At 44.9% G+C, this 12,038-nt stretch overlaps 1 protein-coding gene across 1 annotated transcript in view; it reads right to left on the bottom strand.

Annotated features, from left to right (window-relative positions):
• MAP2K3 (mitogen-activated protein kinase kinase 3) overlaps nucleotides 1-10,802 on the bottom strand; it is a 73,658-nt gene extending 62,856 nt beyond the window's left edge. Inside the window, exon 1 of the mRNA XM_036741159.1 lies at nucleotides 10,419-10,802. Coding sequence (XP_036597054.1) covers nucleotides 10,419-10,437 — 19 coding nt within the window. The 5' untranslated portion in view covers nucleotides 10,438-10,802. The remainder of the gene's footprint in view (nucleotides 1-10,418) is intronic.
• Nucleotides 10,803-12,038: the final 1,236 nt, after the last annotated feature.

Genomic DNA, 12,038 nt, shown 5'->3' with positions numbered 1-12,038 from the left:
CCCGGGCTCTATGCACTGCATCAGCTAGCTGCCCCAAGAAAATCTTAAGATCGAATAAAAGAAAAGCTTGAAGCATTTTTTTAAATCATGCAAGGATTAGGGAATGTGAAAAAGTTCCAAGGAGAAAGATTTCAGCTCAGTAAAAGGACAAAGCCTCCTAATATTTAGAGCAGTGGAACAATGGAATGGAATGCCTTAGATAAAGGGAGCTCTCTCAATTACGGAAAGCATTGGAGCAAGGGCTGGATGACCACTGGCCAGGGATACTGCAGTGGGGAAGTAGGATTCCAGGGTTATCTCTGATGTCTCCTGAACTCTGGCACTGTGTGATTCTGTGAACCTTCGTGCAAAGCCCTACTCCAGGCCCTTTCAGACCCTGGCTCAAAATGGTTCATGACCTCACTAATCCACTATAATTGAACACCACCACAGAATCATGAACTCTATGGTAACATCCTCTGACCAACTGCTTACTTCTAACTCTGACAGTGTTTTCCCTGAAGAGATGACCGTCCCTACAACATCGTTTCAAAAACATCCCCTTTCCTTAAAACCAGTTAAGGATCTTATGTGGGATATGCCCAAAGAACAAACAGTCCTCAAAGAAATTATGATGTACAGTAGTGAAGGAGAGAAAATGTACATGCATGATACAAATAGGGAACATTTGCAAAGCAGGCATATGAGTAAGGGCAAGACATGTTAATATAAGTGATGCCTAGGTGTGTGTGTGAGGTAGGGAGATGAGTAAGAGTAACCTAAGTAGAATTAGTCAAAAAAAGGCTTCTTTGAGGTCTTAAAGGGAATCATGAACGGTATTTGTCAGCTTTTGGATTGGTTGACTTCCATGAACTGGTGGAAGAGAAAAAAGGAGGGAGAAGGGCATTCCAAGATGAAGGAAGAACTGAGTTAAGGGGTTGGGGACATGGGACTTGGTGAGCTGTGCGCGCATGATCTTGGCTGAATGGAGAAGCCATGCTGGGAAATCGTCCATAATGACATTAGAGGGAAGCACCTGATAATGTGCTTCCGATACAAGTGAGAAGAAAAGATAATGGACTATGAATCAATAGCTGAGTTCGACTCTTACCTTCATGGATTACTTAGCTAGCTTCATGACCTCAGACAAGTCTTTTCACCTACAAAATGACAAGGGTTAGACCTGACACTAAGCTCCATCTCACACTCATTCTAAGGGAAGTCAATGATTTTTGCCAATATAAAATCCTTCCTGGACTGAAAGAATCCCTTGGTGATAGCATGCCTTGTGGAAATAGCTCTGACTCGGGGAAGAGGACATGGGTTCGAATTCTGCTTCTGATGCTTACTATCTGTGTAATCTTAGGCAAGTCATTTAATTTCTGGGCCTCAGTTTCTTCATATATAAAATTAGGAGATTGAACTAGATAGCCTCTTAGGTCCCTTCTAGCTCTAGTCTAGAGCTATGATTCTATGACATCTCCACCCTGAGGCACTCACTCTTGACTGGTCAATCCCTGATCTACATGCCCATTTCATGAGGTGCCCTGGTCATGTTCATTTCCATCCCTCCTCCCTCCAGACTCCCCTACCTCCTTCACATTGGACAAATAACAACAACCACAGCCCAAGTGCAGGTACTTCTCCCATCCCTGCTTTATCCCTGCTTTTAAGCGTTATCTTCCCCTATCCCAAAAGTTATATCATCAGAATATATGAGTTCTTTGAAACTAGGCTCTGTCCTTTTTGCTTATATTTCTATCCCCAGCACTTAGCGCAGTGCCAGGCCCTATCAATGAAAATACCAATACAAATGATCAAATCATGTGATTTCTATTGTCAGTTTCATCCTGACATATATATTGTCAGTTTCATACAGATATATATATATGTGCATATTTAAAATATTTACAAACTTGTATATTATGTTATATACTTGTTTATTCTATTATTTTATTTTATACAGTTACATTTATATAATATATACTGATATTTATATCATATGCTTATATATTATACATGATATAGTAAATATTTGTCTATTCTATTCTGTGTTTTATTTATTTAAAAAAATCATTTCTGAGTACTCAGAAGGATGAGTGTTGATCACTTAAAAGCCATCATCATGGGTTCATAAAGAACAGGTCATGCCAGACTAAGCTCATTCCCTTTTTTTTTTAATGTTTACCAGCCTAGATCAGGGAAATACCACAGATATCACATACCAGGATTTCAGTAAGAAAGCTGACGAAAGGTCTCACAATGTCATCGTGGACAAGATGGAGAGATGTAGGTTAGATAACAGCACTGTTACGTGGCTTTGAATTATGCTGAGTGACCAAAACCCCAAAAATCACAATCAATGTCAACATATTACAGAATTTAGAATTGGAAGAGAGCTTGGTAGTCAATTAGTTTAACCTGCAGTGAAAACTATAACATGTCTGACATGTGGTCATCCAATCTCTGCCTGGAGACCCCAAGTGAGCATGAACTTACCACCTCCCAAGGCAATAGATTCCATTATGGAAGGAAGACTGCCAAGGGAGTGCCCCAGGAATCTGCCCTTGGTCCTCTGCTCTTTAACATTGTTATCAATGACTTGTATAAAAGCATAGATGGCGAACTTACATGATGACACAAAACTAGAAAGGATAGTTAATGTTGAATGGGGGTGGGGAGGTGGGAAGGGAATCAAGATCCAAATAGATCTCAGAAGGCTAGAGTAACAGATGAATCCAATCAAAGGAAACCAAAGATGGATAAATGTAAAAACCAAGCACAGGTTCAAAAAATGAGGTTAACCAATTGAATATGTATGGGGAGGAGAACAGTATGACAAAATAATATATGTAAAAAGATCTGGGGGGGAGGTAGGGGTAGGTTAGTAGCCTGGAAGCTTGATATGAGTCAATATTGTGATAATGCAATCAAATAAGTTAGTGTGTGGCCTTGGGCTAAATGAATAGAGACAGCGGAAGATGGCCAATCAAAGGAAGTGAGAGCGCCTATGCCTATCCTATCCTATCCTATCCTATATCTTTGTCAGTCAAGCCACACCTAGAGTCAGTTTTGGGTGCCATGTTTTAGACAAGACACCTGCAAAGTGGAATACATCCAGATGATGAAAGACCAGGAGGCTATATCACATGGGAATCAGTTGAAGGAAGTAGAGAGCTCTAACATAGTAAAGAGATGACTTAAGCAGGATGTTACTGCTGTCTTTAACTACCTGAAAGGCTGTCAGAAGCAAGAGAGATCTTACTCATCTTGCTAGGCCCCTAAAGACAAAATCCAAACAGTGGGTAGACATTGGCAGAGCTGACTTTCATCTCTACATAAGGCAACATTTTTGAACAATTAGAACTGCCTTAGGCAGTAGTGAGCTCCTCTTCAACGGAGGTCTTCAAGCAGAGCATGAATGGCAAAAGTGCAAAGGAGATTAGTTAGAGGTTGGTCCACATTGGGAATTCTTCATCTTTTTAACTCACGTACCCCTCTATCAGTCTGGTGACGCCTATGGATCCCTTCTCAGAAGAAAGTCTTTAAATGTATAAAACAAAGGAAACCAATTATATTGAAATAAAGATGTCATTTTTCCCCATCCAAATTCATGGACTCTCTCTCTGAAATCTATCCATGGTACCCCAATCAAGAAATCCCCTTCCAACTCCAATTCTGTGAGTCTGATATTTTGGTGTGATGCCCCTGGCCAAGGGTCAAGTATCTTTCTAAAAAGGGGGCATCAAGCTAACAACACCTGCTCTTCTCCTGAGAGCCTATGACCAAAGATCTCCTGTCAACCCTCTCAAACAGCAAAACTGGGGAAACTGTCACAAAGGCTGGGGGTGAGTAGAAGGCAACAACCAGTCTTTGTACCACAGAAGCCTACATATGTTGCTTTTATACTTGGGCTCCAGGATGCTGGCTCCTGTGACAGCTTATAGCTGTAGCATCTCAAGAAGCAAAGTGACACATAAAAATAATGTTTGAATTGGTCTATTTGGTGACTGGGGGCTCTGCAGTGACAAGTTTCACAGGCTTCTGGGGGGGGGGAGCAGCTAAGATTCCATACACAATATCATATCCTGCAGGCTGAATGAAAACCTACCTGGGGAAAACCACCAAGAGGAGAAAAAGCAGAAACTCATACTGAAGGAGTCCTATGGCAAAAAAAAAAAAAATAGCGGTTGGAGGTCCTTGGCCCTTGAGAACATAACTGTGCTCACCAAAAGAGAGACAGAGAGACAGACTCCAAAGCTAAAAATGCACTTGGCACCTGGGGACGGAGCATCAGTAAAACAGACCATCTTAAAGGAAGGCATGGTACACTTGAAAGCACTGAATTTGGGACAGCAAGGCGGTACAATGGATAGAGAGCACTGGTCTTGGAGTCAGGAGGCCCTGAGTTCAAATGCAGTCTCAGACACTTACTAGCTGTGTGACCCTGGGCAAGTCACTTAACCCCAACTGTCCCCCAAAAAGAAAAGAAAGCACTGAATTTGGAGTCAAAGGTTGTAGATTCAAATCCTTGCTGTGTTACTTATTCCCTATGCAGCCTGGAGCAAGTTAATTTCTCTGAGTCAATCTCTCCACTGACACACATTTAATAAGTCCTATGTACCAGTCACTGTGCACAAATGCAAAAAAAAAAAATGCCTTCAAAAAACTTGCATTCTATTAGGGGGATACAACACAAATCAGAAAGAGATCTGCAATTTGGTGTGGTTAAACTCCATGAGCTTCTGAAATCTACAATTCTATAATAAGATCTATGATCCAAATGCAAATTCTTCCCCCTCACAGTAACCTAAGCAAAAAGATTCCAAGAGCAGGAAAAGGAGGGGGTGAGTGGAAGAGGGGAGGGCATCAAATTAACCCAATCCTGGACTTTGATCTTCACAACCAGATGCACCAAGCCAACTGGGAGCAACCAACTAGGTTAGACTCTGACAAGGGCTGCCAAGGGCATGAACTGTGCCATCCCTATGCCCTGTATGTAACTCTCTGCTATGGGTTACAAAGTATACTATGTGGCCTTTGCCCTCTAGAAGATTACACCAGACTTAAGGACAAGACACACACACCAGTTAAACAACAACTCAGAGCAGTGTAGGATTAAATGCAGAATGAGCATGGCCAAGTCCCATGATTAGCAGGACCCATTACTGAACCAAATCCAAGCCTTAGCTTCAGGAAGGACTATAGGAGTTCAGAGAAGAAGGGTGCCATCCCAGTGGGATTTGAAGGTCAGGGATAGCTTCATGGGGAAGGTAAGATTTCAAAGATAAGTCTAGGACTTGCTGATCAAAGAAAAGGAAAAGAGGCAAGCCCAGTGGGGCAAACAGCATGAGCAAAGGCATGGAGGAAGAAATGAGCATGGTGTGTTTGGGGTGCAGTGAGGAAACCCAGCCCGGTTGGAATAAGACTTGGTCTGGGAAACAGCTGGCAAAAAGACAGAGCAGAACCACACTGTGATTTGCTGACTAAACAGTGGGGCCTTAATATAATAATAGACTTTGGATTATCTAATCCAAATCCTTCACTTGACAAATGAGGAAACTGAGGCCCAGAAACATGAAGGGACTTGTCCAAAGTAACAGGGCTAAGATCTTAACCCAGGTCTCCTCACTTCAAATCTACTATATACCAAATGTGTATGTCAGCTGACTGACAATGGAGAGTCCTGAATGTTCAGAGTTTGGACTTTCTCCCATAAGCAATGGGGTCCACAGGAGGGGCATAACATGAAAGAAGTGGTGTTTTAGGAATCCCTATCTAATAGCATCCAGGAGCACAGACATCTGGGGAGTCAGGAGACTAACCGAACAGTCTCAGTGTGAACTGGCATCTGGAATGGAAAGAACTCAATGAGAGATGGGGAAAAGTTGTTGGAGCTCAACTCAGCCAAAAGCACTGTAATCTGGAAATGATACAGCGCCTCCCATCAGGAATCAAAAGCTCAAGACACAAGTAGACATGACTGACCACAGCAGCACTAGGGACTGAAGCTTTCCGAAGAAAGATGTCTACCAATGAGATAAAGTCAAGAACTTGCCGGTTATTGTCTAGTTCACAGTGGGGCTTTTAAAAGGGCCTGCACCTCTGTGCCACCCTCCCCTTGGTCATGTTCACATCCTCCTTTTATACTGTTGCTTTTGGGGGGGGGGGTTTCTATGATTACTGCTAGTAAAGAGCAAAGAGGAAGGAGTTGGTAACAGGAAACTTCAAGAACAGATTTAAGTCTGACTTAAATAGACAAGGTCAGGGGACAGTGGTGGCCCAGTGGGAGAGGCCTCCCAGGCACAAAGGGAGGTTCTGTGTACCTGCATTCTTTGCTTCCTTGGCTTTACTTGGGTCCCTTCCCTTTCCCTCATTCACTCCCATGTAACACTGCCCTAGCTTGTATAACCTAGTTATCTCAATAAAGGCAAAGCAGAAGGCGGCCCTTCTGCCTTAACAAACCTTGTGTTAAAGCAAAGGTTTCCACATCCATACATAGCAATAGCTCATCCAAGACTGAAGTAATCAGACACAAAGATTTAGACCACAGGACTGCATGCCTGGAGTTTGGGGATCAGGGGAGAAAAGCAGAAATCCTAAAAACAATCCCTTTAGGAGTTACTTTTGATGGAATCTGTCCACAGCCCAAAAAGACTTAGGTTATGAAATCCTAAATTATTTTTCTTATGCACTTGGGAAAAGACAGTGTGGTGCAGTGATAACAACACAGTCAGGGGACATGGGTTCAAATCCCAGTTCTGCTACCTATTGCACACCATAGGCAAGTTCATTAACTTCTCAGGGCTTCATTTCCCTCATCTGTAAAATAAGGAAGCTGGACTAGCTGAACTTCGATGCCATGAAGATGACCTAATGGGAAGATATTTCATCATCATTCTTCTGCACTTACAGAAGGCTTCTGAGCTAAAAAACATTGGCTGTGCAAATACATATTAGTAATCAGTTGATCTGGGGAGTGAAGGACCACACACTAGCTGGAATGTCTTGGGACAGAGTGAGGTAAGGATGTCACTGTTTTCTGCCCAAATGAGGGGAACATGTGCAAGATGAAACCAGCAATCACTCTTTTCAGTTCAATTCGGGGAAGCTCCTCCAAAGAAGGCAGAGGCTCAGCCCACAGAAGACGACTTCCTGGACTACTGGATGGCATCAGGATTATTGAAATGGGAAGGGAGAGCCTGCTCAAGTGGAAAGCAGAGCTCTAGTCAGATGGAGCCAGGAAACAAGAGTCCTAGAAAGGGAATCTATGGGGAAGTGGGGGTGAGGGGCCGGGAGGGATGAAACATCGCCCTTTTAAGCAGCCAATCCAACCCTGTTGTGTCAAGAGGCTGGTTCCAACATGCATGTTCTGCCTGTGAGTCAGCAACCCCATTCAGTAGCATTTTATTGCTGCTGATTCATACCTTGGCTACACAGGAAGCTGGAGTCCACTCTTTCCCACTTGAAAAAAAAAAAGCAGTTTAAGAACTCTGCTCAATGAAAACCCCAAGTCACAGGCACCCTGATATAGGGCTTCCTGTGCGTCACTCAAAGGGAGGGGGAAGTCCCCCTCACTGTTACCTCCACCACTCAATTCTGCACTCCTTAGCTGCCATCAAGGGAAAAAAAAGCAGCAGAGTTGAAATGCCATATAGTTCCGGGTCCGTGACACACTCTTATGTCAGGCAGAGCCCAAGGCAAAAAAAAAAAAAAAAAAAAAAAAGGGTTAAAGTGGTAAGCCTGCTGGTCATCAGCCCAGAAATTCAGAAACAGGTTCAGGTCACTCAAAAAGAGCTCTCACAGGAGGACGTGGAGGGAGATTTTTTTCCCCCTGAAGGTTTTATTTTAACCTTATGTATTTGACTTGAAGGTGATAACAGTCTTGGGTGAGGCAATCCTCTCCCAGGGCCACACTCTCGGAAGGAACATACAAATCTGCTAAACTGTGACAGAGATTTTATCTTTTGCAAATACAACAGCTCTCGACTTGACCACTAAAGGTGCAACATTTAAAGAGAAAGAGTATCAAACAAACCAGATCATAAAATACAGTTGCTAAGCAGGCTGGGCTGAACTTTTGCATGAAACTTTCAAAATGCACTTAACCCCACAGAGCTACCTCTCCCCCCTCCAAAAAAAAAAAGGTGTGCCCCATCAGGAGTTGCAAAGGAGGAAACTCAGTGACTTAAAACCAAAGAAAAGCCTTAAGGTCAGGCGACAACCACTCCCTATTTTGTTCAAATTCCTTGGAGTCCACAGAGTGGGGAGCTCCACACTCCCAAAGCAGAATTGGAAAGCCAGCTGTGCAGCAGCCTGTTTCAAGGTTTATTTTGCTGCTCTTTTGCATCCCTCCCATCCGTGAAGAGTTGCCAAAGAACTGGTCTAGAATCAATTCCCACTGGGGGTAAGAATGGGAAGAGGTCACAGTGCCATTCATAGGTTCAAACTGATGACACACACTCTTATGTCAGGAAAAGGTAGCTCTGCTCAGACCTAACGTCTTAGAGCTTTTTATTAGACAGGAAAAGAACAAAGCCAAAGTAAGATCGGTATGAGAGATTAACTTGGGCTCCTTCAAATGATCCCTTGAAAAGCTTAGCACATCAGTAGGAGTGCCAGAGTTAATTTTCTCTCCAGACAGAGTAACCTGTTTATAATACCTTAGTGATGGACAAAGCAAGAGTCCCGGTCTCCTAAACATGCTCTTGGGACAACCAGGTATTAAATCATCTCTTTCTCTCTCTCTTTTTTGAAGACACCAAACATCATAACATGTTTACTTCTCTCCCTAGGCAACCGTAATCATCATTTAAAGCCAGTTGCTCTCATCAAACCCTAATTACAAAAGTCTTGAACCCCAGCTGGGTTATGAAGATGATCTACGCTATAAAGCTTCCCTTCTATGAAATAAATTCATTCGTTCGTCCAATGACCACTTACAAAGAATGTTCTGAGAAGTCTCTTATTTAACATCTTGGAAATACCTTCAGAACTATGAGAAGCATGTTATTCTCTTGCACACGTGCTGGCTCTTTCATGCTCCTTCACTGAGTATTTCGATTGTTACTCATGTAACAGTTGGGCAACGGTCAGGTATCTGGCATCCCCATTTATGTAAGATGTAATTACACTTTAAAATCTTGCTGACCTCAATAATGTACAGCCCCTAGCCAATCCATACTTCAGTGCTCAAGTCACAGAAACCTAAGGTGGCAGAAATCTAAATGATGACACATTCATCCCACCCGACTGATGACCAACACAGACTACGGTGCATATTTTCCCCTGCTGTGTATTTTCCAACGAAAGATCAAATGAGAAACCTGCTTGCCAGGGCTTCCCCCCTTTTCGCAATCTTCAGGAAGCAAGCCCAAATAGGTACTTGTTGCTGTCTCCCCGATATCCTAATTTACTGGGCTAGTGGGCTTACAAACCGCTGGGCAAAGCTGCCACTCTGCAACAGGTCTCATCCAACAGCCCCCTGTCTCTCTAATTCCCAAGCTACAGTGAGTGAATTGAGGAAAGAAAAACCTGTCAGCAAGGACACATTAATCTACTGTTCTGTCAGGTTAGGAATTACTTAGAGACTCAACATTCATACAAGTTACTGACATGCCAAATCATCATTTTCCCTTACCACAAAATAACCCCCTTTCCTCTCTTCTAGCCCCTTCCCTTGCTTCTCCCACAGGCCTGAGTTCCCCTCAGAATGACAAATCCTTCTCTGTTGCTACTGCCTTTTCTAAATTTCCAGGAAGGAGCCAGGAGGGGGTGGGGGAGAACAGAACAGTCCTTACCCTTCCCAGAAAGCGTCTGCCAGCCAGGGAGCAATGCAAGGCAGCCGAGCTCTTGATGAGAAGGATCCCAAGAGCCAGGAACACCAAAAAATGCTCCCCAACACCCCCTAACTCGTTGCTTCTCCCAATACAATTCAAGAAATTGAGGGACTGTGCAATTGCACACTTCCCAGGGCGCGACCAAGGTTTAATTGATAAAGGCTTGATTATGTGGAATTGAATAGATAAGATAGGTTACTCTCCCCAACCCAAGCTTGGAAGGGAGGTACGGCAACCAGAGCGCAGAGGCCTGGAAAAGACAGGAGGGGCTCAACGCAAATTGAGGAGCAAAGGAAGGAGAGGGGTGGGGGGGAGCAGGAGGAACAGACTTATTGTAATTTCCAGATAAGTTTGCAGCTATGAAGAAGGTGGGGGAGGGTTCAGGGTAGCAGGAAGGAAGGGAAGGGAGAGACAAGGGGAGCTCTCTGCAGAAGTAAAAGCCAGGAGTGCCGAGGGACTGGACAGAGAACCCGAGGTCCGCTTGGGGGGACCGGGGTGGGGACGGAGGGGTGCAAGTGAGCCGGCGGTAAGCGGGGCCGAGGGAGGTCCGAGAGCGCAAAGCCCGCGCAGCCAGGGAGCGGCAGGAGGCCTTGCACCTACCTCTGGAGGAGAGGGACATGCTGAGGCCGGCGGCGCAGGGCCGGACTCCGCTGCGGGCGGAGGCTGGAGGCTGGAGACTGGAGGCTGGAGGCAGACAGGGGCTGCGACGGACGAGTGCAGCGGGGGCGGCTAGTCCCGGGGGCGGCAGGTGGCGGCGGCGGCAGCACCTCGAGGAAGGGTCATGCCTCTCCTTCCCCGGACAGGCGGAGCTGAGCCGGTTCCTCTCAACACATCCCCACCCCCGGCACCCGGGGGCTGACGGGGTTCGGACAGAGAGCCGCGGGCGGAGGGGCTGCGGGTCAGCAGACAGGCGAGCGCGAGCGTCCGCTGAGGGCGGCGCCGGAGCCAGACTGAGCAGCAGCGGGGAGGGAGGCTGGGGAGCGGGACAGCGCCGCGGGAGGCAAAGCCCCGCCTCTTGGCGACACACCCAATGGAGTGCCGACTCTCCGCATGTTCCCCGAAGCCCCGCCCCCTGCCCCTTAAAAGCTAGGCCCCGCCTCCTGAATGAGACACACGCCCTACTCGCCCTCGGAGGCAGAGTTAGGTATGTACAGCTAATAATAGCTTGCCTGTCCCTAGCGCTCTAGCGTTGGCCGAGCGCTTTCCCTACCGCGGGTAGTAGTAGATGGTGCAAGGATGATGACCTCTTTGCAAGAATGTACTGGCAAATATTTAACAACCGGCTGGGGGGGGGGGGCGGGGATATGAGCACAACACATTTTTAAAGCTTCCACATTATTTTTTCTATCAATTTCTTCAGGTCTAGACAGTCGACCAAGTCCAAATATCCGAGGTGTAAATGCTCACACTGAAAATTTAACAATGGTATCTCCTGAGCCAGCACGGCCTTTCCCACTTGTCAGAGGATGGAGACTCGAGTTTAAAAAAGGGATAGGATTTGGAGAGATCTGACAGCTTATACAAGTGTCAGAGTGGGTAGGCATACCCAGCTCGTCTGACTCTTGGTAAGTTTTAATAACAGCAGACATTTATTTAGTGTTTTAAGGTTTGCAAAGTGGTCTCCATGTAAATATCATTATTCCCTTTTTACAGATGAGGAAAAAGACACAAAGATGTTAAGTGACTTGCCCACCCAGGTGACCAGAGTGTCCCAAAACTGGGAGTCATGATCAAACTTAAGACCCTGAAAACAGTGCTCTTCCCATTCACTGTATATGGAAGGCATGTACAAATGCAGACTCAAAACAAACATACCTAATAATATATAAACAGGCCTGCAAATTCAATCAATAGGTGTTTATTTTAAGCACCTACCATGTGCTGAACCCAGTCCTTGGAGAGAAGAAAAGTTGAAGCCCTTACCTTCCAAAAATTTACCATCTAGCTAGACTGACATGGATAAAAGAGAAAGTAACACAAATATTGCATGATAAGCCCCAAATGCCACTTAGCGTGGACTACAGTGATCAAGAATACTTCCTAGAGGAGATAGGATTTGTTCTAGGCCTTAAAAAAATTACTAGTTTTGAGAGATACAGGTAGGGAGATGAATAACGATCAAGAGACACAGATACTCCTGGATATACTCAGAGAATTGACCTCACTCTTAAAGGGAGTATTAGAGTATGTTACCTTAAGATTCCCTTCCCTCTAACATTT

This window comes from Trichosurus vulpecula, chromosome 1, assembly GCF_011100635.1.
Source record: "Trichosurus vulpecula isolate mTriVul1 chromosome 1, mTriVul1.pri, whole genome shotgun sequence".
NCBI classification, from domain to species: Eukaryota; Metazoa; Chordata; class Mammalia; order Diprotodontia; family Phalangeridae; genus Trichosurus; species Trichosurus vulpecula.
This window is presented reverse-complemented; position numbering and strand designations above follow the sequence as displayed.